Source organism: Dendrobates tinctorius, unplaced genomic scaffold (genome assembly GCF_039654945.1).
Source record: "Dendrobates tinctorius isolate UK_male_01 unplaced genomic scaffold, ASM3965494v1 ptg000276l, whole genome shotgun sequence".
Taxonomy (NCBI): Eukaryota; Metazoa; Chordata; class Amphibia; order Anura; family Dendrobatidae; genus Dendrobates; species Dendrobates tinctorius.
The window spans coordinates 465996-490799 of record NW_027361943.1 but is presented as its reverse complement, the minus strand read 5'-3'; the positions used below and the strand labels follow the sequence as shown (position 1 = coordinate 490799).

At 45.4% G+C, this 24804-nt stretch overlaps 1 protein-coding gene across 1 annotated transcript in view; it reads right to left on the bottom strand.

The window, feature by feature from the left end:
• LOC141072555 (tyrosine-protein kinase JAK3-like) overlaps window positions 1–24804 on the bottom strand; it is a 635207-nt gene that overhangs the window by 412685 nt on the left and 197718 nt on the right. The window contains exon 8 of the mRNA XM_073559823.1: window positions 13738–13895. Within this exon, the coding sequence (XP_073415924.1) occupies window positions 13738–13895 (158 nt within the window). The remainder of the gene's footprint in view (window positions 1–13737; window positions 13896–24804) is intronic.

The following is a 24804-nucleotide window of genomic DNA, read 5'->3' as shown; positions in this document are numbered from 1 at the left end:
GGTACCCTGCTTTTCTAGTAAGCCAGAAATCAATATGTCGCGCATCTTACTTGCGTTCATTGTGCCCGTTCCCCGTTCTCGTCGTGCTTGTCTGCCGCTGCGCCTATGGGTGATAGGTGCCTGATCACTTGAGGCCCCGTGTGTTTCTGGCGTCATGGTTTGGGGTGATGTGGCTGCTGACTGGCTGGATGTCAGGGCAACGCACCACATCTTCCGGGTCTTATGTACCTCTCATTTCCGAACCACAGCCTTTTTAAACTCATCATGTAGTATTAACGCTGCGTACCCTGATGAAGGTGTTCCAAATGAGCTTAGGGGCGAGCACATGGACCATTTGAGCCCCTGGGTCAGGCATAGCTTCAGGTAACGTAACTGTGGCGCCCCCAGGAGTGTGGTCGCCACAGTGGCATTACCTTCCTCCTAGGGATGGTGATGTCATGCTTGGAAGCAAAGAAGGATCTCTCTGTCAGGTAAATCCAGCACACAGCACAGTTCCCAATCCAGGCCAGCAGAGGAAGCTCTGAACCCAAACTGCTGAGGAACTGCAGTTCATGTGGAGAAGGCGAAGTGTGTGGACATGGGAGAGATGAGCTGGAGGATTGAGCTGAAGTCAGGCTCACTTCTAGCTGTAGCGCCTTGTCCGGAGTCCGGTATCCGAGGTTGTATGGATGATGATGGTCCTGCAGCAAAAACCGGAGGAGCAAGAGGCTGTAAATGCTCTGTCCCCAACTAAGACTCGGAGGCACAGCAGCAACATGTGTGAGCCAGAAAGAGGAAGCTACGGTTGCCTGCCATACGAGGGGAGTTCTAAAAAAGAGCAAGCAAGAGGAAATTCAGTGTAACTCAGAACTGCAAGTACCTCTGATAAATGCTAGGAAGGAGACTACACAACCCATCTGCATAGAGAGATTCCTAAGTTGCTTCCAGGCTGATTAACTCCTGCTCCACTTGTAATCTGGATCCTGGACAGCACTTGCAAAGTAAAGGTAAAGGAAACTGCACCCTGTTGTGTCATTGCCTTCTTCCTGCAACCCCTTCAGCACTGCTACATCTCTGTGCCTAACACTACACCCTCTTCCTCAACACCTATTACTCCTGCCCTGGGACTACAGCTCTACCTGTGGGGAGCTATCACATCTTTGCTGCCTTATACCATCTGTCCCAGAGGATCTGCACTGCAGCGTCGGCTTAACCCCTTCATTGCCGAGCACCACAGGTGGCGTCACGTATCATCTACCTATAAACTTTATTTGGCTATGTTTCACCCCTTTTGAATGGACGCCCAGGGCCACGGACAGGGCCGGTTTTAGGCAAAGTGGGGCCCTAGGCAAAGTTTAAAATGGGGCCCCAAATGCTAACATACTGCACATCACACAGAAGCATTTCGATTGTATTTACATGCACTGAGTTCGGGCCGCTAAATGATCGTCAAAATTGAAGTTGTTCAATGCTTGTTTCCCGGCCTCTTTCCACCATCTGAGAAAGAATGATGGGAACAGAACGATCACTAAGGGTGTGTGCACACGTTGCGGTTTTTGCTGCGGTTACGCCGCAGTTTCCATGCAGTTTACAGTACAATGTAAACCTATGGAAAACCAAATCCGCCGTGCACATGCTGCGGAAAATTCCGCGCCGATTTGCCGCGGTTTATTTTCCGCAGCATGTTACGTCTTTTTTGCGGGACCGCAGCTGCAGTGTATGTTCCGGGACATACAAATCAATCTCTCTCTCTCTCATTCACACTGCCAAACCGCACTAGAACCTGCATCAAATCCGCTGTACACATGCTAGGAATCCGCAGAAAAAATGCATGTGTTTTACCCTGCAGTTTCTGCCAAGAGATATGGATTCTCTGCAGAAAAAGCCGCAGACTAATCCGCAACGTGTGCACACACCCTAAGGGTGGTTTCACATTAGCGTTTCAGGCCGCAGCATCGGCCTGCACACGGCCGCCGCTAAGCCCCGCCACCTGCCGCGCCTCCTCCGGTAGCTCCGCCTACGGGCGCATGACGCTGCATGCGTCCTGCGTCCCCTATCTTTAGCACTGGGGACGCAGGCCGTGCGCAGATATGCGTTTGGCGGCGCATGCGTCCTTTTGACGGTGCGCCGACCAGCGCCAAACACAACCTGTTGCAATTTGGTGTCAAAAGGACGCATGCACCGCCAAACACATACCTGCGCACAGCCTGCGTCCCCAGTGCTAAAGATTGGGGATGCAGGACGCATGCAGCGTCATGCGCACATAGGCGGAGCTACCAGAGGAGGCGCGGCAGGTGGCGGGGTTTAGCGGCGGCCGTGTGCGTCCCCAGTGCTAAAGCGTCATGCGCCCGTAGGCGGAGCTACCGAAGGAGGTGCGGCAGAGAGCAGGGGGGCTTAGCGGCCTGCAACGTTAATGTGAGACCACCCTAACAGATCACCATACAGTATCATGTTATCAGCAGGACATCTACAGTTTACACCCCATAGTCCTCCATATAATATAATCTGCCCCAAAGTCCTCCATATAGTATAATACAGCCCAGCATTGTATAATATAGCCCGCCCAGCATGGTATAATACAGCCCAGCATGGTATAATACAGCCCAGCATGGTATATAGCACCCCAGAATGGAATAATACAGCCCAGTATGGTATAATACAGCCCAGCATGGTATATATCCCCCCAGCATGGTATAATACAGCCCAGCATGATATATAGCACCCCAGAATGGAATAATACAGCCCAGTATGGTATAATACAGCCCAGCATGGTACTGTATATAGCCCCCCCCCCAGAATGGTGTAATACAGGCCAGCATGGTATAATACAGCCCAGCATGGTATATAGCACCCCAGAATGGAATAATACAGCCCAGTATGGTATAATACAGCCCAGCATGGTATATATCCCCCCAGCATGGTATAATACAGCCCAGCATGATATATAGCACCCCAGAATGGAATAATGCAGCCCAGTATGGTATAATACAGCCCAGCATGGTACTGTATATAGCCCCCCCAGAATGGTGTAATACAGGCCAGCATGGTATATAGCCCCCCCCCAGAATGGTATAATACAGCCCAGCGTGGTATATAGCCCCCCCAGAATGGTATAATACAGCCCAGCATGGTATATAGCCCCCCCAGAATGGTATAATACAGCCCAGCATGGTATATAGCCCCCCCCAGAATGGTATAATACAGCCCAGCATGGTATATAGCACCCCAGAATGGAATAATACAGCCCAGTATGGTATAATACAGCCCTGCATGGTATATAGCCCCCCCAAAATGGTATAATACAGCCCAGCATGGTATATAGCCCCCCCAGAATGGTATTATACAGCCCAGCATGGTATAATACAGCCCAGCAAGGTATATAGCCCCCCCAAAATGGTATAATACAGCCCAGCATGGTATATAGCCCCTCAGCACGGTATGATACAGCCCAGCACGGTATAATACAGCCCGGCATGGTATATAGCCCCCAGCATGGTATAATACAGCCCAGCATTGTATATAGCCCCCCCCAGCCTGGTATAATACAGCCCAGCATGGTATATAGCCCCCCCAGCATGGTATATAGCCCCCCAGCATGGTATAATACAGCCCAGCATTGTATATAGCCCCCCCCAGCCTGGTATAATACAGCCCAGCATGGTATATAGCCCCCCCAGCATGGTATAATACAGCCCAGCATGGTATATAGCCCCCCAGCATGGTATGATACAGCCGAGCATGGTATACATATAGTCCCCCCAGCATGGTATAATACAGCCCAGCATGGTATATGGCCCTCCCAGCATGGTATATAGCCCCCCAGCATGGTATATAGCGCCCCCCAGCATGGTATATAGTCCCCCCAAAGTGGCCCCACAGTCTAGTACTCGCACTGATTTAAAAAAAACAAAAAAAAAAACAACACTCTTCACCTTCTCCTCATGCCCGCGCTGCTGGCTGCTCCTGTCTCCTCCTGGACACAGTGAGAGCGCGATGATGTCATTGCGCCCCTGCTGTGTCAGAGGCAGAGCGGGGAATGATGGGAGAGGGAGCGTCAGCTGACGCTCTCTCCCCCATCACTGCCTCCTTCAGTGCAGCGGCGGGAGTCGGCGCTGGGGGCAGGCGGGCCCTCCTGCCTCACAGGGGCCCCATAGTGGCTGTGTGATGTGCCGCTGGCTGGGGGCCCCTGGAGGAGCGGGGGCCCTAGGCAGCTACCTGGTCTGCCTGCCCATAACGCCGGCCCTGGCCACGGACTGGATCACCGCCACTGTGACACATCCTTCTGAGACACCGTCCCAGTACCGAGTAACCCTACTGTCCTGGGGGTGATCCATAACTAATATTATTCTTGTACACCATCTTTGCTGGCTGCAATGTACTGATATGTGGTATGTGCTATATTTCCTATAATGGACATTATTTAGGGTTTTTATTACCATATATATATAATATTTTTTCTCTATATGGCACAACCAGCTACCTGATACTATAATTTTGTGATGATTAGCAATGTATGCAACACACATTTATATCTTTTGATATGGGCCTCTTATGGTCTGATGTGCCCCTAACATGGAGTTTGTGTATTGTTCTTATATGCACGTCCATACTAATCATTGCCTGTATGATCAATAAAGCAATTTTATATTTGCTAAACTTTGGACTTTGCGGTTGCCTATTGGGTCCCCCCCCCATTTTTAATGCATATATTAGACAACCGGTCATACTGAAGTTTGCTGGATGTGTTGGGGGACACACATTTATGATTTTTTCCCTTGTAGTGATAATGTCATGGATGGGATTCCGTTGTCCGTCCTCTTAGGGTTAATTCTGCGTGGCCTCCCTTTGAATTAGGGTGGACTATATGTACAGTACCTGCCTCTGTGTTGAGATCCTCGTCAGTGATACTTCCGTTCTCGGCTAAGCAATTGACCCCATATGCTTGCTTGTGTATGACCCAGTCTGTTTCCCATTTGATATCTACCTTCTGATTCTGTACTCCTGTGTCTCCCTTGGTTTGATCTCAGCTATGTCCCCTGACTTCCCACTAGTTCATCCCTCTGATACCACGTTTTTCTTTCTGGCTTCTGACCCCGGCTCGCTTCTTACTACGCTATTTGTCTTCCCCTCCAGTTACCGCGCCGTCCTCTAGTCTGACCTCGGTTTGCCTGACACTTCTCTCGTCTCCGCCGGCTCGCACTAGCATCCCCGGGGGGTTCGGGGCGTGTCTCTGCTTCCAGCCGCTTATCTGGTGGTCATGTGTCACAGGTCCTGCTCACCTACGGCGCACTCACAGCTGTGGCCACACGGCACGGTAGGAGTCCCCGAGCTCCCCCAGCACGTCCCCGGACACACGCACAGGCTCACGTGGTGAGTCCAATGCGGTGTCCATGACAGATAATTGTAGTGTACACACCTTTAATTGTTACCCTCCCCACGACATATCAATGTTTGCCACTAACCTCTACTATTCCCACAGAAGTGGAGAGAGCAGGGTCACAAATTACACTACTGATTCCATATAAGTGAAGGAGCAGGGTCACACATTACATACATTAGATACTGCATATCTAATTGCATCCTGTGTAATACACTCCCCTGAGCTCAATATCTAATTCCATCATGTGATAAACTACACTTAGGCTGGTTTCACACTTGCGTTTTTTTCGCGGTATTTTAGCGCTAAAAAACGCATGCGTTTTTTTTCCTATACGTTGCATGGGATGCGCTTATGTGCGCATACACATGCGTTTGTATTCGTTTTTCCGCGCATGCGGTTTTTTGCGGTATGCGCTCGGGGGCACAAAATGCATCCTGTTGCATTTTTTGGGCGTCCGACTTGCCTCAAAAAAACGCATGCGCACGCAATGCGTTTTTTTACAGCAAGACACCCATTATAAGTCTATGGGTGCGCATATGTGCGCATTGGCATGCTTATGTATGCGTTTTTTTGCACATGCGTTTTTTTTTTTACCATTAGTTGGACAATGGAATTTAGGGGTTTGGATTAGAGTTAGGGTTAGTTAAGGGGGTTTAGGGCTAGGGTTAGGGTTAGCTAGGGTTAGGGTTAGGGTTAGGGTTAGTATGGTTTGGTTAAGGGTTAGGGTCAGGGTTAGGGTTAGTATGGTTTGGTTAAGGGTTAGGGTTAGGGTCAGGGTCAGGGTTAGGGTTAGGGTTAGGGTTAGGGTCAGGGTTAGGGTTAGGGTTAGGGTTAGGGTCAGGGTTAGGGTTAGGGTTAGGGTCAGGGTTAGGGTTAGGGTTAGGGTTAGGGTTAGTAAAGTCATGGTTTGGGTTAGTGTGAGGGGCCACCTAATGTTGGAAAAAAACGCAAACGCGGTAAAAACGCACTAAAAACGCATACAAACGCATAAAAACGCTGCGTTTTTTTCATGCATGCTCATAAAAATGCTTGAAAAAAACGCAGCATTTGTATGCGTTTTTTCAATGCGTTTTTTTGCGGGAAAAACGCGCTGCAAAAAAAAGCAAGTGTGAAATTAGCCTTAGCCCTGTATTTAATCCCAGCATGTGTAACTCTGAGCATATCAAATCCCACACATGATTCACTGCATGTATCTAACCCCAGCTCATGATACATCGAGCAGCAGCAACTTACAGAATCACAGCTGCCAGCCATCCTTGGTGACAGTCTACTTGTCAGTATCACTTTCCATTCCCCAACAAAATGGCTCAGCATTGTGATTTTAAACTTCATCCTTTCTTATCCTTTGCAAACACCCAGAAGGTGAGGAAAGGAGTGACGTCACACACTTGTGAGCAGATTAAACCCATATTTCGTAATATGAGCTAGTTGGTTCACTAGGTTTTCATGGAAATTTTCAGCAGCTACTCCCACTAATGTTTAAAAGTGGAAATATGAAACCGTTTTAAATTATTTTTCATATTTTAGTTCATTAAAAACAAATGATAGATTTTTTTAAAAAAATAAACATTACTACTTTACATTTTTACAATTGTAAAAAAAAATCTTTGACGGCACCTTCCCTTAAGTTTGGTGATGCATACCTGTACTGATGATGAATCTGGTGATGCATACATGTACTGATGATGGTTCTCGTGCTGCATTCATGTACTAACGTTGGCTTGGCTGTAGTACTTTATTCATATACTGATGGTGTTTCTGGTACTGTATTCTTGCACTGATGTTGGATCTATAGTCAAGTGCTGATGGTGGCTGTATTCTTGTAATTAGATGGTTCTGGTGTAGTCTATATGTACTGATGATGGTTATGGTTCTGTATTCATGTACTTATGATGGTTCTAGTGATATATACATGTACTGATGGTGAATCTGGTGATAAATACAGTTGGGAAAAAAGTATTTAGTCAGTCAGCAATAGTGCAAGTTCCACCACTTAAAAAGATTAGAGGCGTCTGTAATTTACATCATAGGTAGACCTCAACTATGGGAGACAAACTGAGAAAAAAAAATCCAGAAAATCACATTGTCTGTTTTTTTTTTCATTTTATTTGCATATTATGGTGGAAAATAAGTATTTGGTCAGAAACAAGCAATCAAGATTTCTGGCTCTCACAGACCTGTAACTTCTTCTTTAAGAGTCTCCTCTTTCCTCCACTCATTACCTGTAGTAATGGCACCTGTTTAAACTTGTTATCAGTATAAAAAGACACCTGTGCACACCCTCAAACAGTCTGACTCCAAACTCCACTATGGTGAAGACCAAAGAGCTGTCAAAGGACACCAGAAACAAAATTGTAGCCCTGCACCAGGCTGGGAAGACTGAATCTGCAATAGCCAACCAGCTTGGAGTGAAGAAATCAACTGTGGGAGCAATAATTAGAAAATGGAAGACATACAAGACCACTGATAATCTCCCTCGATCTGGTGCTCCTCGCAAAATCCCACCCCGTGGGGTCAGAATGATCACAAGAACGGTGAGCAAAAATCCCAGAACCACACGGGGGGACCTAGTGAATGAACTGCAGAGAGCTGGGACCAATGTAACAAGGCCTACCATAAGTAACACACTACGCCACCATGGACTCAGATCCTGCAGTGCCAGACGTGTCCCACTGCTTAAGCCTGTACATGTCCGGGCCCGTCTGAAGTTTGCTAGAGAGCATTTGGATGATCCAGAGGAGTTTTGGGAGAATGTCCTATGGTCTGATGAAACCAAACTGGAACTGTTTGGTAGAAACACAACTTGTCGTGTTTGGAGGAAAAAGAATACTGAGTTGCATCCATCAAACACCATACCTACTGTAAAGCATGGTGGTGGAAACATCATGCTTTGGGGCTGTTTCTCTGCAAAGGGGCCAGGACGACTGATCCGGGTACATGAAAGAATGAATGGGGCCATGTATCGTGAGATTTTGAGTGCAAACCTCCTTCCATCAGCAAGGGCATTGAAGATGAAACGTGGCTGGGTCTTTCAACATGACAATGATCCAAAGCACACCGCCAGGGCAACGAAGGAGTGGCTTCGTAAGAAGCATTTCAAGGTCCTGGAGTGGCCTAGCCAGTCTCCAGATCTCAACCCTATAGAAAACCTTTGGAGGGAGTTGAAAGTCCGTGTTGCCAAGCGAAAAGCCAAAAACATCACTGCTCTAGAGGAGATCTGCATGGAGGAATGGGCCAACATACCAACAACAGTGTGTGGCAACCTTGTGAAGACTTACAGAAAACGTTTGACCTCTGTCATTGCCAACAAAGGATATATCACAAAGTATTGAGATGAAATTTTGTTTCTGACCAAATACTTATTTTCCACCATAATATGCAAATAAAATGAAAAAAAAAAACAGACAATGTGATTTTCTGGATTTTTTTTTCTCAATTTGTCTCCCATAGTTGAGGTCTACCTATGATGTAAATTACAGATGCCTCTCATCTTTTTAAGTGGTGGAACTTGCACTATTGCTGACTGACTAAATACTTTTTTTTCCCCACTGTATAAGTACTGATGGTGGTTCTGGGTGCTGTATTCATGTACTGATGATGGTTCTGGTGATGTATTTATGTACTGATGATGATTCATGTATCGTATTCATTTGTTGATGGTTGTTTTAGTGCTGTATTAATGGGGTCATGGTGGTTCTAGTGCAGTATTCATGTACTGTTGATGGTTCTGGTTCTATACTAATGTACTGAGAATTATCCTGGTGTGGTTTTTATGCACTCATGGTGGCTCTGGTATTGTGCTCATATACTGATGATGGTTCTATTGCTGTATGCATGAAGTGAAGGTGGTTCTGTATTTATGAACTGATGATGTTTCTGGTAATGCATTCATGTATTGATGATGGCTCTGGTGCTGTATCCATGTACTGATGGTGGTTCTGGTGCTGTCTTCATGTGCGGATGATGTTCTGGTAATGTATTCCTGCACAGAGGGTGGGTCTGGTGCTGTTCACGTACTGATGATCATTCTGGTGATGTATTTGTATACTTATGGTGGTTGTGATAATGTATTCATGTAATGGTATTTCTGGTATATTATTTGTGCACTCATGGTGGTTCTAGTACTGTATTCATGTGCTCAGGATGGTTCTTGTGCAGTATTCATGTACCAATGGAGGTTATAGTGCAGTATTCATGTAATCATGGTGATATGGTGAAGTATTCATGTACTGATGGCAGTTCTAGTGCAGTATTCCTGAAGTAGTAACAATGAATCTGGTGCTGCATTCATGTACTGTAGTAATAATAGTTCTGATGATGTATTCATATACTGCTGAGAGTTCTAGTGCTGTAATTATGCACTTATAGAGAACACAAATACAAGAGATGGAGTTTATGAACCCCAAAGTGAACGCAAAAGTATAAAGACCTATTATGCTAAAAAATTAATTTTTATTGTAAAGATCAAAATTTATGAATAGCAACAATTTCAAATAATAAAAAAACAACAGTAACAGTCAATTGTTGAGAATATGAAAAATGTGACAACACGGCGGTAGATGCATTAATATTGTAAGTACTTAGGCAGCAGACAAAAGTTATTACACATACTGTAAGTGCCATAGATGACTAACAATCAATATTAATCCATGGAAAATATATACAGTATTTTTCAAACTATAAAATGTACTTACCAGGAGTTTGGGGGCAGCAGGAGCTGGGCGATTTTTCCAGCCCTGTGCTGGGAAGAGGGGGTGTTCGGTGGTCAAGACTATGCAGGGCGATGATTTGAATCCCATACCAGAATGGTGCGGCAGTATTCATCGATGCTCGGTGATGCGGGGGCTCCACTGACATTTTGTGCAGATAGAGATATCAGCAAGATCTCAATCTGTGCCATGTCCGGTGGCCATTTGCCCGGAGGCCACCGCATTGCAGCAATGGATGTGTGGGGGCTATGGGCTTTCATAAAATGTCGGCTGAGCCCCCGTTCCACCGAACACTGCTGAACCTGTTGCACTAGTCTGGAATGGGAGTCATATCATCTCCAGACCACCGAACACCCCCTGTTACCCTGATCTCTTCCTGCCCAGGTAAGTTGAATTTGGACTGTAAGATGGACCCCATTTGATGCATTAATTTTTTTCCCTATTTTCCTTCTGAAAATTTGGGGTGCATCTTGCGGTCCGGTGTGTCTTATAGTCTGAAAACTATGGTACTTATATGATCTAAAAAAGAACTCTTCAATAATACTCAATAATAGCCACTGGATGGTATCCGAATGCAAATGGATCCAGATGCATATTGTCATGTGCTTGTGTTTTGTGGTCAGCTTTTCTGTTCATGGAGTCACAGATGACACAACTTTTTCTTTGGGTGTTTAGATTCTATTATGCAGTCTTTTTAGGACAGTTGTTTTCATTTGTCTGCTCTATCACCTTTCGGGTGTGGCTTTATATTCTGTCCCTCTGCTGCCATTTCCTGTTGGTGATAATCTCTTTGCATGTCCAACCATTCTTCTGTAGATAGAAGTCAGCCAGTGAAATTCCAGCTGTGTGTATCTCTTTGCTGTTTCTGTTCTGTACTCTGCACCGATCTTTTTCTATTTATGAAGTACGCTGCATATTATCTAACAGTACGTTCTTTATCCTTTATTTTGTATTTCTTGATTTGTTTTACTCACACTGGGATCTTTCATTTTTCAGCACATTTTCCCTTTTCTAGGTAATTCACACTCTGCTCTGCCCTACAGTTCTTAAGGAGGAATGTGAAGCACTCAACTGCCTTTCAGGCAGCATAGGTGCAGGTTGCCTTATTCTAACTTGCGGTTAGGGCTATCTCATCTCACACAGGAACCACTAGGGACTGCGGGGTCAGGATCTCTAGTCTGTACAGGAACCAGCTGGATAAGTAGCCCCAACGAGCATTTTGCGTAGGCTTCCTTGGGGAGCTATGTAAATGTGAGTGCCTATGTGGAAATGCTTGCTGAGGCTACTGATAAATACAGGCAAAGAGCACTTTATCGGTAAACACTGATCACCTTTTACATGATGCTGCTGCTTTCCTATATATGGACTTGATTTGTACTTGACATTATGTGTTCTTCTGTATTCTTGTCACTTGACTCGAATATATATTCTTTTATTACAGTAATCATTATTGAGTATTATTACAGAGTACTTTTTTGAGATCATATAAGTATATATTTTTCCATGGATTGATATTATTTGTCAGCTATCTATGACACTTATGTGTAATCACTTTTTGTCTGCTGCCCAAGTACTTACAATGATAATGTGTCTCCTCTGTGGTCACATTTTTTGTGTCCTCATCAATTGACCTGCTACTATTGCTTTTTATTGTATTTAATTATTGCCTATTCATACATTTTTATCTTTCCAATCAAAGTTAAATTTTTAGCATAATAGGCTTTCATATGTTTGCATTCACCTCGGGGTTCCATCTCTTGCATTTGTGTTCTTTAAACCCTTAAAGGGGATCAGTCACCCTTTTTATCCCCTATTAGCTGCCGGCATAGACATCGGGGGCTTATCTACAGCATTCTGTAATGTATCAGTAATTTCTCATTTTTTTTCAAAGAAATTTACAACATTTATTTTTATAGGGACCTATTCAGTTTTGAAATTACTTTGAGAGTCCTATATATTTTAAACACCCAAAAGTGATACCATTTTAAAAGCAGCACCCCTCAATATGTTCCAACTTTATTTCAGGTAGTTTATTAACCCTTCAGGTGTATTTCAGGAATTAATGTAAAATGACATGACAGGAATGAAAAAATTTATTATTACCACCTAAATGCGTCTAACTTCTGAACAGGCCACTGTAGCTGGCAAACTCCAAGGCCGTTATTTGGCCGACACTGATCATGGGTGATGCAGCAACTTGTCAGCTGTAGTGTACACCTGATAGCTACTGGATTGTCACCCAAAGGGGGATGCTAGTCTCTTATATTGCAGGTCAGTGTAAAGTTGTATATTGGTCGTCACTAAGGGGTTAAATTGGATTGGGAATTCCCCACATTACTTTTGGGATTATGGTCCCTAGCATTGTCCATATTTCTGGAACTTTTGATATTATGTACTGATGTTGACTCTAGAGCTTTATTTATGTACTGATGTTGGTTCTATGGCTGTATTTATGTACAGTATTGATGATGGTTATGGTGATACATTCATACACTGATGATGGTTCTGGTGATGCATTCGTGTACTGATGGTAATTGCAATGATGCTTTGTTTTACTGGTGATGTATCAATGTACTGATGGTGGCTCTAATCCCACTGAAAATGAGACTAATGTTTACAGGTCATACTTACAGTACAATAAGTACCGTAAGAAGAAAAAAAAAACAATAATAAAATTACATTTATTCACTGAAATTTCATTTTGCACTGCAATGGGAGTTGTCATTATAATTTTTGCCTCAGTCAGCAGGAAAGCTAGAATCGGCCCTGTCCACCCTACATCAAGTCACAACTGGTATTTGAGCACAAAATAATCTCTTATGTACAGAAACTTTTCTAATTCTCACTCTCTATAAATGTATGGCTTTTTTAGGTAGTATTCTACTTCATCTGCATTCTTCCAGCATTACAGCATTGCAGCAGCGTTACTCCTATAGCTTGGCCTGAATGCAAAATTCACCTGCTTGTTTTGCTTTAATGCAGTTTGGAAGACAGAAGAACAGAAATGTCCCCCTTTTCTGTAACTTATGTCAATCTCTTTGCTGCTAGCGTTAGATCATACTTGACAACAGGCAGTGCACAGCAAGTTAGAACAAAAAGAGATCTTGGATTTTTTTTCGAGGATGAAACAATCTACAGTTGTTTTTAAAAGGAATCTGTCACAGGTTTTTGTCACCTATTGTGACAAGCGCATAATGTGAAGACAGTGACTTTGATTCCAGCAATGTGTTATTTACTGAGTTGCTAGCTGTAGTTTTCATAAATCACTATTTTATCAGCTGGAGATTAACACTAGAGGACTAGTAAACCTGCTATCATGTAGTTATTCATATTTATGTGCCGTGAACAACCCATCTACACCACTCATTGGCTGCTTTCTGCCTATGCACAGTGTACACGGAAAGCTGTGTGGGCAGGGTTATAAGAGCAATCAAAGGACGGGTAGTTCTGCAGCAGATAAAGCAGTGTTAAACCTAACAACAATAACTTTTAAATCAAGTGATTTGCAGATTGGCTATTTATCACATTATCAATTTAATTATATTAGTGTTTGAAAATACAGAAAACATGAAAGATAGGAATTTTTAGAAACAACTTTAAATGCAAATCCAATATTCATGAGTAAATCTGTATGAGAAAATAAATGTTCATTATCAATAGATAACTCACGTGATTGGACCATGGCACTGATTATCCAAATTCCACCGCAATCTTGGGGGAGCAACTTCCTCACAAAAATAATGCTGAGAGTCTGTAGTCAACCGGTAATATCCATCGACCAGGGACACAAACGAAAGAGCATCTCTTAACATTCGGAACCGTGACTCCTTAGGAATAAATAAGCAGGTATTATAGGACTAGTGACAACAACTTGCAATTGAAAATGGCAAATTGATTTCTAACCAATCATTAGTGTGTCTATTTGTCTGTAGTACAGATTACAAATGGTGCTTTTCGCATATGTATTGCATTTTGGCTTAAAACTGATCTGCTACCCTGTCAGTATAAGATAGAAAGGAATGCCATTAATTCAGTGATGTGCATCTTTACATCCAATATTTTTATATGACAAGCTGTGTAAATGCTGGCATGACTCATAAAGAAAGCAGCCTGTAATGCTTTACCTTCTGCAAGCTTTACTAGCTACACGTGGGACTGACAGTTTCCCTCCATTGGCAAAACTTGAAACTTATGGACCCCAATGCAATATTTCAAACAGGGCCCAAATTATCATGAGCCTTTAATAGCATTGGTCTTCTTGACAATGCAATGAGGGATTTAGCAGTACTGCTCCCTCCCAACCATCTTTCTTAGGCTGGGGTCACACTAGCATATGGCATTGCATGTGATATGCTAATGACCCTCAGCTCCTGCTCTGCTGCGGGCGGGAGCCGAGTGTCCTGCTACTGTGCTCCGAGCCTCTCGCACAGAGAGGATCGGAGCACAGCAGCGGAGGAGGCAGAGAAACCAATTTCTCCATCTCCTCGATTGCCAGGGTCAGCGTATAACGCACAGCACTCGGATGATATCCAAGTGATGTGCGCTATGTCACTCACACCCCTAGACTTATATGGGTGTGAGTGAGCCGAGACTCGGCCGAGTCTCGGTGCCAATCACAGCATGCTGCGATTTCACTCACACACAGAATACACCCGAGGAAAAAAATGGTGATGGGAGCGGCCCCATACATTAACAGAAGTCGGAGTGCTATGCGATGTTTTATCACATAGCACTCGTCCATATTCAGCGTAAGTGTGACGCCGGCCTTACTCACCCATTTAATTTAACACATGACTTCTTGTGACAAATGCAAGTAGTCTTGCAGACAAAAGGAGTGAACTGGAGACTCTTATATCGGCCACAGAATAGGACGTGGTGGATGAAAGCCATGACTTGGTAACAAATGTAAAGGGTTACAGTACATTTAAAAAGGACAGGAAAGACAAAAAAGGTGGAGGGGTGTGTATTTTTTGTGAAATCCAACTTAAAACCTGTGCTCAATGATGACATTGGGGGGAGCTGCAACAATATAGAGTCACTATGGATAAATGTACATGGGGATGGCAATAATGGAAAGCTGCAAATTGGAGTTTGCTACAAGCCTCCTAATATTGCTGAAAAGGTAAAGGATGAAATGCTGCAACAAATTAAAAATTCAGCAAATAATAGGGTCCCTATTATGGGGGATTTTAACTATCCAGACATTCAAAGAGACATAAAATCTTCTGGTGGTGCTAAAATATAATAATAACATAATATTGATTATGTAAACTGGGGGCAGGTCAGTGAGGGATCAGTGATCTGTCAGCAGTCTTCATCATGAATACCTAATCAGAGCACCACATGAAGACCCCCTCCCCCACAGGCCGCCCTGGAGCATGAGATCATTAACTCAAAACTGAAAATAAAGACAACCACAAGATGGATTTCATCAACCAAGGTATTGTTTTAATTAGTATAATGGCGCCGACCTGAGACTGTCTGTAGGTTACTGTGCACAGTCCTGCAATCAGGTTCCCTTTAATGTTGCTAAATGTAGAGCAATGCACCTAGGACAAAATAATCCTATTGCTGCATATACCTTAAATGTGAGTATACTTGGGACTACAGAACAGGAGAAGGACATGGGTAGTCTGGTTACAAGTAAGCTGAACAGCAGTACTCAATGTCAAGTAGCAGCCACAAAAGCAAACAAGACTTTAGGATGTATTAAAAGAGAAAATCCCGTGATTCCAACGTATTGTTACCCCTTTATAAATCACTGGTGAGGCCACATGTAGAATATTGGATCCAGTTTAGGGGTCTAAATTTTAAAAAGGATATTCAGAAGATAGACTCAGTTCAAAGGCGGGCAAGTAGATTATTACAAGGGATAGAAGGCCTCTCGTATAAGGAGAGGATGGAAAAGTGGGGCTTGTTTAGGTTAGAAAAAAGTCACCTCAGACAAGATCTCATTTACATGTATACAGTATGTGTGGTCAGTAGAAAGGACTGGCACATGACTTATTCCTTCCAAAGACCATACTGAGGACTAGGGGGCACTCATTACGGGTGGGAGAAAGGTAATTACGGCAGCTAATTAGGAAAGGGTTATTTACAGTTACAGCAGTCAGACTGTGGAATGCCCTACCACAAGAGGTAGTAATGGCAGATGCTATAACATCTTTAAAAAAAGGGCTGGACGATTTCCTCAATACACAAAACATTGGGGGTTATAGTTAAATTAGTGATAAAATGTACAATTGGTGGATAAAAAATTTAACTTTATCAGGTCTTTTTTCAACCTACATAACTATGTAATTATGACTTGGGTCAAATAGCCACAGCAGCCTTTTATTAAATACTACCTGAAGAGCCCGGCGCTGCCTGGGCATAGTAACTAACTACGGTTAGTTATAACAAATTATACTGATTATATCTATATATATAAAGCTGAGTGTATAGCCCCGCCTACTCCACATAGCCACATTCACTATAATATCCCACATCATCCCGTCAGCCAGAGCTACTGGATTGCTACCCCTAATAATATCAAAAAACCATCCAAGATGTATAAATACCACCTCAAAAATTATTCATAAACCATAACTACCATTAGTAAATGGCAGAAAAAGAGGCAAAAAGCATGATAATAAAATTTCTTCAAAATTTATTATTTACTCAATACATAAAATAAACCAGGGAATATGCACAAAATGCCACGATTAGAGTTGAGCGACTTTTGGTTTTTTAGGGTCGCGTTTCGTTTCGTGAAACCTGACTTTTCCAAAAGTCGGGTCGAGCAAGATCGTCCGATTATAGGGAAAAGTCGGGGTCGTCCCGAAACACGAAACCCAATGTAAGTCAATGGGGAATAAAAGTCGGCAGTGAGAGGAGGACAGGAAACACACCAACAGTGCCCATTTGATTGCCAAAAGCATCAATTCTTCTTACTTAAGCTTGTCAACCTTAATTAACTTCATAATATAAGTTACGCACTGAAAAATGGGTGTTATTTGGCTAAAGTTGTGGGGGGGGAGGGCTGGCTGCAGGTTTTCATGTGCCCTGGGCGAAAGAGCGCCCCTTTAACACATACCACAACTCATCATGCTCCGATACGGCAGATAAATAGCGGTATAGTACAATGAAAAATACCTCACTTTTTACATCTCATGACGAGGCCCATCTATTTCTCCATACAGAATCATTGGTCCCATATAATGTTTGAAACAGTATATGATGAGCTCCACATAATGCTACAGTATATGTTGGTCCCCATGGATGAAGCTCCACTGTCTTATGGGCCCAAATAATGCTCCAAACATAATGGGCCCCATTTCTAATGCTCTAGTGTATAATGGGCCCTGTAAATGCTGCTCCAGTGTCTGATGTCCACCTTTGGAATGTTCCAGTGTATGGTGGGCCCCATCTATCATTCTCCAGAGTATAGTGCGCCCCAAAAATTGCTGTCCCAACATTGAAAACAATCAAATAAGTCTCCTCGCTAGGGAATCCCTGTACTTGTCTGGACAGGTGCTGTAGCTTGCTTAACAGCTCGCCAGCCGTTCTCACGCCCAGTATGGATTGCACGTGATTGCACAAAGGTTAGAAAGGGTACCGTATCCCTGGATAACATGTATGGATAGCGTACACATTCAAAATATATGTCTATACAGCATGAGGCAGGCTCAGACGGTGTTAGGCCCAGTATGGATTGCACGTCATTGCACAAAGGTTAGAAAGGGTACCGTATCCCTGGATAACATGTATGGATAGCGTACACATTCAAAATATATGTCTATACAGCATGAGGCAGGCTCAGACGGTGTTAGGCCCAGTATGGATTGCACGTCATTGCACAAAGGTTAGAAAGGGTACCGTATCCCTGGATAACATGTATGGATAGCGTACACATTCAAAATATATGTCTATACAGCATGAGGCAGGCTCAGACGGTGTTAGGCCCAGTATGGATTGCACGTCATTGCACAAAGGTTAGAAAGGGTACCGTATCCCCGGATAACATGTATGGATAGCGTACACATTCAAAATATATGTCTATACAGCATGAGGCAGGCTCAGACGGTGTTAGGCCCAGTATGGATTGCACGTCATTGCACAAAGGTTAGAAAGGGTACCGTATCCCTGGATAACATGTATGGATAGCGTACACATTCAAAATATATGTCTATACAGCATGAGGCAGGCTCAGATGGTGTTAGGCCCAGTATGGATTGCACGTCATTGCACAAAGGTTAGAAAGGGTACCGTATCCCCGGATAACATGTATGGATAGCGTGCACATTCAAAATATATGTCTATACAGCATGAGGCAGGCTCAGACGGTGTTAGGCCCAGTATGGATTGCACGTCATTGCACAAAGGTTAGAAAGGGTACCGTATCCCCGGATAACATGTATGGATAGCGTACACATTCAAAATATATGTCTATACAGCATGAGGCAGGCTCAGACGGTGTTAGGCCCAGTATGGATTGCACGTCATTGCACAAAGGTTAGAAAGGGTACCGTATCCCCGGATAACATGTATGGATAGCGTACACATTCAAAATATATGTCTATACAGCATGAGGCAGGCTCAGACGGTGTTAGGCCCAGTATGGATTGCACGTGATTGCACAAAGGTTAGAAAGGGTACCGTATCCCTGGATAACATGTATGGATAGCGTACACATTCAAAATATATGTCTATACAGCATGAGGCAGGCTCAGACGGTGTTAGGCCCAGTATGGATTGCACGTGATTGCACAAAGGTTAGAAAGGGTACCGTATCCCTGGATAACATGTATGGATAGCGTACACATTCAAAATATATGTCTCAGGAGGCAGGCTCAGACGGTGTCAGGCACAGTATGGATTTGACGGCCCAGATTACACAGCGGAGGAGCAGGGAGAGGTAAAGATTGCAAATGCTGGGGCCCTGCCCAAGCAAGGGGGGCCCACTCTTTGGCGTCGGTACTGGCACTGGGCCCCTCATAGTACAGCGGTGTGTCTGACGGCGGGTGTGCACCACCACCGTCAGAGACACTTGATTGCACTATGAGGGACCCTGTGCCAGTGCCCGCGCCCAAGAGTCGGCCTACCCACCTGTCCAGGGCAACGGCACTCGCACGGTGTCGTGCGCTAGGTGGTTACCCCGGCCATGGGGGGGGAGGCAGCACAGTTAGGGAGTTTTAGAAAGTGGCATATGTTGATGTTGGACATTCAGCTGATGCAAAAGGCGAAATAGGTGAAGTACCAGGAAGAGGTGGACCAAAGCAAGCCATTTTTCTGTCACCCTATGTGTCATCAGGGGAAGGTGGGACAAAATCCTTGGAAACCCATGCGTGGTTCATTTTAATGAAGGTTAGATCATCCACATTTTGGGTTGACAGACGGGTCCTTTTTTCTGTCAGGATTGATCCAGCTGCACTGAAGACTCTTTCCGATAGCACACTTGCAGCTGGGCAAGCGAGCTCCTGTAAGGCATATTGGGCCAATTCAGGCCAGGTGTCCAGTTTAGCGGCCCAATAGTCAAAGGGGAATGACCTGTGTGGGAGAACATCGATATGGGAGGAAAAGTAGTTTGTAACCATAGTTGACAACTGCTGTCTCCTGTCACTTTCCATCGATGCAGTATTACCAGTTGTGTGAGCGGTATTTGAAAAATCAGTCCACAACATTGTCATGAAACCCCTGTCTCCAACGCCACTTCTGCTGTGTGCACCACGAACACCTCTGCCAAGCTGCCCCCGGCCTGTACGGCTTGTGTGAGAACCATCACCGCTGCTGTGTGCTGGGAATGCCTCAAGCAACCGATTTACCAGAGTTGCTTGTTTATTAGCCAATATTAGGTCAAGGTTCTCCTGTGGCATGATGTTTTGTAATTTGCCTTTATAGCGTGGATCCAGGATGCTGGCCAACCAGTAGTCGTCATCGTTCATCATTTTGGCAATGCGGGGGTCCCTTTTTAGGATCCGCAAGGCATAATCTGACATGTGGGCCAATGTTCCCGGTGTCAATGATGCACTGCGAGTGCTGGTTGGAGGAGCACTTTCTGGCAAATCCACATCCCTCCAGTCACGCACAAACCCTGTACCAGACCTTGCCACGCCAACATTTTCACTTGCCCCACGAGATGCATCCTCCTCCCCTAAGTAATCAACCCCATCATCCTCCTCCTCCTCCTCCTCTTCTTCCTCCACCTCGTCCAGGAGAGGTCCCTGAGCAGACAATGGCTGAATGTCATCAAGGATTCCCTCCTCCTCTTCCTCCTCATCAACATTGGCTGCAGACGCCTGCTCCTTAAGGTGCATCAAAGTTTGCATGAGCAGACGCATAAGTGGGATGCTCATGCTTAGGATGGCGTCGTCTGCGCTTACCAGCCGTGTGCATTCCTCAAAACACTGAAGGACTTTACAAAGGTCTTTCAGCTTCGACCACTGCACGCCTGTCAACTCCATGTCTGCTCTCAAAGTGCCTGGCCGTGTATCCTCCCACAAATGCATTATGGCCTGCCTCTGCTCGCACAGCCGCTCCACCATGTGCAGGGTGGAGTTCCACCTTGTTGCAATGTCGATAATGAGGCGGTGGTTGGGAAGGTGGAGCAATCGCTGCAGCTTCTGCATACGAACGGAGTGTACAGGCGACCGGAGGATGTGCGCGCACAGTCTTCGCACCTTCTGGAGCAGGGCTGTTAACTCCGGATAATTTTTGAGGAAGCACTGCACCACCAGGTTCAAAGTGTGAGCCAAGCAAGGTATGTGGCTGAGTTTTGAAAGGGCTATGGCTGCCACAAAATTACGGCCGTTATCACTAACTACCTTGCCTGCCTCAAGATGTACACTGCCCAGCCATGACTCAGTTTGTCGCTTCAAGTACTCGGCCAGCACCTCGGCGGTGTGTCTGTCGCCCAAACACATCATCTGCAACACATCCTGCTGACGCTTTCCACTAGCTGCTCGATAGGGGGACACATCGTGTGCAACAGTGGCAGCTGCAGATGGAGTGCTCGTACGACTGCGCTCTGTGGACGAGCTTTCGCTTCTGGAGGAGGAGGAGGAGGAGGAGGGTCGAACGCCTACAGCCAACTGTTTCCTATACCGTGGGCTAGGCAGCACTGTCCCACCACCGCTGTCCCCTGTGGACCCTGCATCCACCACATTAACCCAGTGCGCAGTGATGGACACGTCCATGGCCCTGGCCATGCCGACTGGACCATGCATCAGTTGTGAGGTGCACCTTTCCGCTCACTGACTGCTTGAGTGCATGGACAATGCGGTCTTTCACATGATGGTGGAGGGCTGGGATGGCTTTGCGAGAGAAGAAGTGGCGACTGGGTAGGTCATAGCGTGGTACTGCATAGGCCATGAGTTCGCGGAAAGCTGTGCTTTCCACCAACCGAAAGGGCATCATCTCAAACGAGATTAGTTTGGCAATGTGGGCGTTCAAACCCAGTGTACGCGGATGAGAGACTGAGTACTTTCTTGACCTACTCATAGTGTCTGGGAGGGTGAGCTGGACTTGAGAGCTGCATATGGTGGAAGTAGCGGTGGACAGGGCGGACTGAGAGAGGGTTGATGATGGTGATGGAGTTGGTGTTCTTTCTGATGGCCTAGAATCAGTCTTTCGTTGATATAACAGTGGGATTCCCTGACTGCTGTGGCCTTGCAACGACACCTCAACATTTGCTGCTGTGCTAACCGGTGGGCTTACAGTGGGGGAAACAATGTAGCGTTGCTGACTACCTTCGTTGTGATCAGTTGCACATGTGGCACTTGAGGTTTGGTGTTGTGTCCACGCTTGCAAGTGCATGCTGGTTAAATGTCTAAGCATGCAACTGGTATTCAAATTTTTCAGATTTTTCCCTCGGCTAAAGGTCTTTGCGCACTTCTTACAGATAACCTTGGCCTGATCATGAGGATTTTGTTCAAAAAAGTGCCACACTGCACTCTTCCTACTTTGGCAGACATTTTGCGGCCTAGCACGCTGTGATCTTTTGACCCTCTAGACAAGCTGTCCAGCAACTCTTTTGATGTTTGGAACCTGTCTTTGGAGTGCTCCAGGCCTGCCAGATAACAGCTGTTGCGATGTCGATGTCTGCTGTGGATGCTCCTCATCTGAGCTATTGGAAGCAGCACCCTCTTCCCCCAATGGATGCCAATCTGGGTCAACAACTGGGTCATCCATCACCTCCTCTTCTATGTCATGTGCACCTTTCTCTGTGTCACCGTGTATGGTGGTATAGAGTGCGGGAAGGGGCACCTGAGTCTCATCAGGGTCAAAATCTGGCTCTGTACACTGCGAGGACAATGTAGTGCTCTGAGTGAATGTACCAGCAGAATCATCCATCAGCGGCTGTGCATCAGTGCACTCCATGTCAGATTCATCTTGGCCTTGGTAATTCACCATTTGACTTGATAATCCAGGCATGGTATGTGAAAACAGCTCCATGGAGTAATCAGTAGTATGGCCTGCGTCATCCTTCAATCTTGGTTGGGGTGAAGGACACAAGGAAAGGTGTGGTTCATGAACATGAGCCTCCAATGACGACTCAGTGCTTTTACTTTTTACAACTGAAGAAGAGGAGGCGATAGAGCTGGAGGCTGAGTCAGCAATGTAAGACAAAACTTTTTCCTGATGCTCTGCCTTTAAAAGCGGTTTGCCAACTCCTAGAAAACTAAGCGTTCGAGGCCTTATGTAGCCAGACGATGACGCAGGGTCAGCACCTCCTGCATTCGGTCCTATTTTGCTCTTGCCACTACCATCAGATCCACCACCAACACCATCATTACCAGCTGCCAACCCCCGCCCAATTCCACGGCCTCTTCCACCAGCCTTCCTCATTTTTGGTAGAAATGTAGACAAAATCCAACAAACTATATAGCAATGTAAAACAAGGTACAAGGTGTCTATAGGACAGGGGAGATTTAGAATTTCTGCACACACTTGTGGACAGTGGACACTTTTGGATTGTGTGAGGCCCACTGATATCTGAGCGCTATGTGACACGCTCGATGGCACAGCTGCCTGTGACCAAAGTGACGAGAGGATAATGGAGATTTTGAATCTCTGCGTACACTTTTTGACACTGGAAAATTGTAGATTGTGTGAGGCCCACTGATATCTGAGCGCTATGTGACATGCTCGATGGCACAGCTGCCTGTGACCAAAGTGACGAGAGGATAATGGAGATTTTGAATCTCTGCGTACACTTTTGGACACTGGACACTTGTGGATTGTGTGAGGCCCACTGATATCTGAGCGCTATGTGACACGCTCGATGGCACAGCTGCCTGTGACCAAAGTGACGAGAGGATAATGGAGATTTTGAATCTCTGCGTACACTTTTGGACACTGGACACTTGTGGATTGTGTGAGGCCCACTGATATCTGAGCGCTATGTGACACGCTCGATGGCACAGCCTGTGACCAAAGTGACGAGAGGATAATGGAGATTTTGAATCTCTGCGTACACTTTTGGACACTGGACACTTGTGGATTGTGTGAGGCCCACTGATATCTGAGCGCTATGTGACACGCTCGATGGCACAGCTGCCTGTGACCAAAGTGACGAGAGGATAATGGAGATTTTGAATCTCTGCGTACACTTTTGGACACTGGACACTTGTAGATTGTGTGAGGCCCACTGATATCTGAGCGCTATGTGACACGCTCGATGGCACAGCTGCCTGTGACCAAAGTGACGAGAGGATAATGGAGATTTTGAATCTCTGCGTACACTTTTGGACACTGGACACTTCTAGATTGTGTGAGGCCCACTGATATCTGAGCGCTATGTGACACGCTCGATGGCACAGCTGCCTGTGACCAAAGTGACGAGAGGATAATGGAGATTTTGAATCTCTGCGTACACTTTTGGACACTGGACACTTGTGGATTGTGTGAGGCCCACTGATATCTGAGCGCTATGTGACACGCTCGATGGCACAGCTGCCTGTGACCAAAGTGACGAGAGGATAATGGAGATTTTGAATCTCTGCGTACACTTTTGGACACTGGACACTTGTGGATTGTGTGAGGCCCACTGATATCTGAGCGCTATGTGACACGCTCGATGGCACAGCTGCCTGTGACCAAAGTGACGAGAGGATAATGGAGATTTTGAATCTCTGCGTACACTTTTGGACACTGGACACTTGTAGATTGTGTGAGGCCCACTGATATCTGAGCGCTATGTGACACGCTCGATGGCACAGCTGCCTGTGACCAAAGTGACGAGAGGATAATGGAGATTTTGAATCTCTGCGTACACTTTTGGACACTGGACACTTGTAGATTGTGTGAGGCCCACTGATATCTGAGCGCTATGTGACACGCTCGATGGCACAGCTGCCTGTGACCAAAGTGACGAGAGGATAATGGAGATTTTGAATCTCTGCGTACACTTTTGGACACTGGACACTTGTGGATTGTGTGAGGCCCACTGATATCTGAGCGCTATGTGACACGCTCGATGGCACAGCTGCCTGTGACCAAAGTGACGAGAGGATAATGGAGATTTTGAATCTCTGCGTACACTTTTGGACACTGGACACTTGTGGATTGTGTGAGGCCCACTGATATCTGAGCGCTATGTGACACGCTCGATGGCACAGCTGTGACAAAAGTGACTAGAGGATAAGGGAGATTGGATTGCTTTTAAAAAAGCAGTTTGCAGAGCAGTGGGTAAACAGCAATGCCAGCGTGTCAGGAAGCCTTAAAAGGCAGCCCAACAACCAACACAACTGATACACC